Raw genomic sequence first — 3,968 nt, forward strand, 5'->3', positions numbered from 1 at the left:
TGTTTCAAGAAACCCTGTATTGATTTATTTTACAATACAAATAATCATTCCCAGAAATTATTTTTGAAAGCACTGTACCTTGAATATAATAAGTATTAAATCAGTAGAGAGAGGCACAATCAAATTTTAAAAAACAGGACTTTAAAAGCAGAGAGAAGTTTTAGCATTTTCTTTAAAAGACGTGTTTAGGAAAAATTACACTCAATAATATTAGCACAATGTAATATATATATATTTTACTGAACCATCCTTCCATTCCAAAATGTCCAATTTAAAATTTGTAATCCTTAACAATTTCTAGTCCTTGCCAGCTATAATAATGCTGAGTTGAAAGATAAACGAGGAAGAGGGTATAATATATTTGTCTAGGTCTAACCTCAGAGTTAAGGCAGAAAAATTTCTAAATTGCTGATGTGATGAATACCAACATTAACTGTTTTTTTTTTTCATTCCAAGCAGATAATTTAATGATAGCTTTGCTATTAAAAAAAATTTCAAGTCAAAGGCTCAAGCATATTTCAATATAAGGGAAAAGCTCTATTTCAGTCCAAGGAAAAAAGCAGCTACAATTTAAAAATTTACTGCACAAAGAAATCAACATTAACTCTGAAACAGACACTGAGAGTGTTGGCCTGTGGAGACAAACCTGCCACGTGGCGGGGTGGGGGAGGGGGGGCCAGCTCTGGAACAACCTGATGGCACTTTCCATCCTCCCACACCTGTATCTGCTCAAGAACCACAAACCTGAGTCATGGCTTAAGAATATTTGATTTCAACAATAAACTTAAGGTATCATATTATTTTCACTTTTCCTCTGAAATATAGTTGAAGAGAACACAAATGATTCAAAGTAGAGATTTATGTATTAGGTGAAAAAGTACCATAGCCATATATATTTGCTTTAAAAAAACTGACAAGCTTCAGGTAAAAATCATTTTTAAAGGGTCAATTTTTCATTTACATGTAACCAATACATCTTACTTACATACACAGGACTCCGTTTTTATTCGCGTTCCTTCATATAAAATGTGTATTTTAACTGGTATATAACTGTTATATACTGTTTTTACAGAAACACTAAGTATCCTCTTATTCACTGGCAGTTTTGATGATAATATTGGTTTCCACATTAAGAGATGAATATAGTTAAAAGCTCAATGAATAACATAAAGATGAAAACCCAGTGTTAACACCCTGTCTAGGGCCACATCAGTTATCCAAGGAGTCAACTGCTTCATCTGCATAAATTATAGCTGCAACAAAACATAAAGCAAGTATGATTCTGAAGACCCCGAAAAAAGAGCTCTGACTTATGCGACACTAACCACTGCTTAATGCTGCTATTGATGTTAAATTCTTATACTGGGTTCATTTTTTTCTTTTCAAAAAACACTGATTTTTCTAGTGATATTTAACTTTAAAAAGGTATCTTAGGTCTTTAACCCTCAGAGAACTGGTATATTTAGGCAACTAACCAAAAAAAATCACCAGGATCATGTATCTTTGTCCATAGTTTCTAAAGGGTTAAAGTGCAGAAATTGTCTATCACCTGTTATAGAAGGCACCCTATTCCACTTTTTTCTTAAAAGAAACTTTTTCTTTGGTTTCTTGTAATTTTTCAGTGAGTCTATCCTTTGTTTCTTCCATTTTCTCTGTGAGAAGCTCCTTGGTCTCTTCCAACCTGTCTTGTAGATATTCCTTAACAGGAGGCGGTGTCGACATGTAGCCCCGACTACGCAAGTACTTCACAGTGAAGGAGGTTCCTTCCAAAGTCACAGTATATCGGGCAGGTGTTGCAATCTTAAACAAGGCATATGCTGTTAGTGCATTTCCACTCTGGGAATTTTTCAGAATGTTTACTATGCTGTCTGGTAACCCAATGAGTTCTAGAAAAGGAATGACATTCACACCTTTTATGGCTGCATAATAAAATGTTCCAAACCAAACACCAGAAGTTATTAGATGCACTGGAATCAAAACTTTTCCATATTGTCTAAATGTTTTCTTAAATCGTTGATAAAGACTAATAGATTTGTCTTGTAAAGGATCAGGTTCTTCCTTTTTTTCCGAAGGAGTTCCAGGGGATGTGGCATTGGATGACATAATCCTCTTGGATAAAATATCTTGCTCCCACTGTTTATGGTGAAGGACCCCTGGTTGGGGTGGATGAGCAGTGAATGGCTTCCTTTCCTTTGCAACACACTGGACAGCAGATAAATGTAGCCATTGTTTTTGAGGGCCCTGTACCAAAACTACTCTGGATTCAGCTTTATACAAAAGTAATGGTCCCTTTAGGTTTTGACAGTGTCCAAAAAGATTGGCTTTATGTGGTTCCATGCATGTCCTATGTGCCAGTCGGAATACAGACCTTGGTACATTCCATTGCATTTTGAAGAATGGTGTTTGATGGATTTCAGCTTCTACAGAGACTCTTAGGAAATTGAGGCCACGCCGTTTCTCGCCGCACAGGCCGAAAGACAGCTCTTCTGATGCTCACTCAGCAGAGTGACCTGATCAAGCGTGGGTCAGGGTGCCGGAACTCACGGGGCTCAGGCGAACGCTCGCTGACCCCCGCCACCGCCGGCACCCCCGGGCCCGCCAGCCGCGCCCACTAACCACATTAACTGTTTTTTGAAAAGTATATGCAACACATACTTATATGTTGAATTATATTTTTCCATTTTTAATTTTAGAAATTTGCTTTGCCTGAAAAAGAAAAAAAAAGTAAATCAGGCCAATCTGTGTGTATAGTTACCTATCGCTGCTATAACAAATTACCACAAATTAAGTGGTATAAAACAAATTTATTATCTTATAGTTCCAGAGGTCAGAAGTCCAAAATCATTCACACTGGCCTAAAGTCAAGATGTCAGCAGGGCTGGTTCCTTCTGAAGTCGCTAGGAAAGAATCCCCTTTCCAGGTCTTTTCCAGCTTCTAGAGGCTGTCTGCATTCCTTGGTTCGTGGCCTCCTTCCAGCAATCACATCTCTCCAACCTCTGCTTCTTCCCTCATCACATTGCCCTTCTCTTCACTCTAACCCTTCTGGCTCCCTCTTGTAAGGACCCTTAAGATTACACTGGGCCCAGCTGTATAATCCATACAATTTTCCCATGTCAAGATTTTTTTTAAGATTTTATTTATTTATTTGAGAGCAAGAGAGAGAGCACAGAGGGAGAATGTGAGGAAGAAGCAGGCTTCCTGCTAAGAAGGGAGCCCGATGCGGGGCTCAATCCCAGCACCCTGGGATCATGACCTGGGCCAAAGGCAGATGCTTAACCGACTGAGCCACCCAGGAGCCCCCCCATCTCAAGATTCTTAATCATATCTGCAAAGTTCCCTTTGCTGTGTAAGATAAAAATATTAGCAATTCTGGGAACTGTGACCTGGATATCTTTGGGGTAGTGGGGCTTGCATTATTCTGTCTACTACACTGTGTTCAAAGCTCATTTAGATACTAACATCAAATTTGTTATGCTGTCTCTCCTTCTTGAGGCATAATTAAATGATTTACTTTCTCACCTTTAGAATTAAAATTAGTCTATAAGAATGTTTACCTGGTGTTTATTGAACATCTTCTATCTACCAGGTACTATGCCAAGGGCTTTGTGTATATCTACATATTGAATCCTTACAACAAACCTATACTATTCGTTTTATCTCATTGTACACGTGAAGAGATTGTAACACAGAGTGTTAAATTATTTGTCCAAGATTCTAAATCCAGCAATTGACAGTGCCAGGTGATACCAGAGCTTATCCTCCTAACCCTTTTTATTTTTTGCCCTCTCAAGAAACTAGCAAACAATTTACATGATGCTCATATGCAGATTAAAAGTATGCTTAACTACATTAAACTATACCAACTAAGATGTGGCCACAGAGCCACAGCACTGGACTTAAGGTGTGCTCCTCTTTAGAAAGCTGATGGTGTCTATTTGCAACTGAGAGAACACATCAGGAATTCCTAT

General features: G+C 38.1%; 1 protein-coding gene across 1 annotated transcript; it reads right to left on the reverse strand.

Moving 5' to 3' along the window:
* Positions 1 to 931: 931 nt before the first annotated feature.
* Positions 932 to 2,610, reverse strand: LOC112830225 (protein FAM210A). The gene has a single exon (XM_025879973.2). The coding sequence runs from the start codon at positions 2,386 to 2,388 to the stop codon at positions 1,567 to 1,569; it is 822 nt and encodes a 273-aa protein (XP_025735758.2). The 5' UTR covers positions 2,389 to 2,610; the 3' UTR covers positions 932 to 1,566.
* Positions 2,611 to 3,968: the final 1,358 nt, after the last annotated feature.

This window comes from Callorhinus ursinus, unplaced genomic scaffold (genome assembly GCF_003265705.2).
Source record: "Callorhinus ursinus isolate GAN/ISIS: 27379988/994484 unplaced genomic scaffold, GSC_fseal_2.0 scaffold27, whole genome shotgun sequence".
Classification (NCBI taxonomy): Eukaryota; Metazoa; Chordata; class Mammalia; order Carnivora; family Otariidae; genus Callorhinus; species Callorhinus ursinus.

Coding starts and splice junctions, on each gene's coding strand:
- LOC112830225 (XM_025879973.2), bottom strand. CDS start 2,388: ATGCAATGGAATGTACCAAGGTCTGTATTCCGACTGGCACATAGGACA.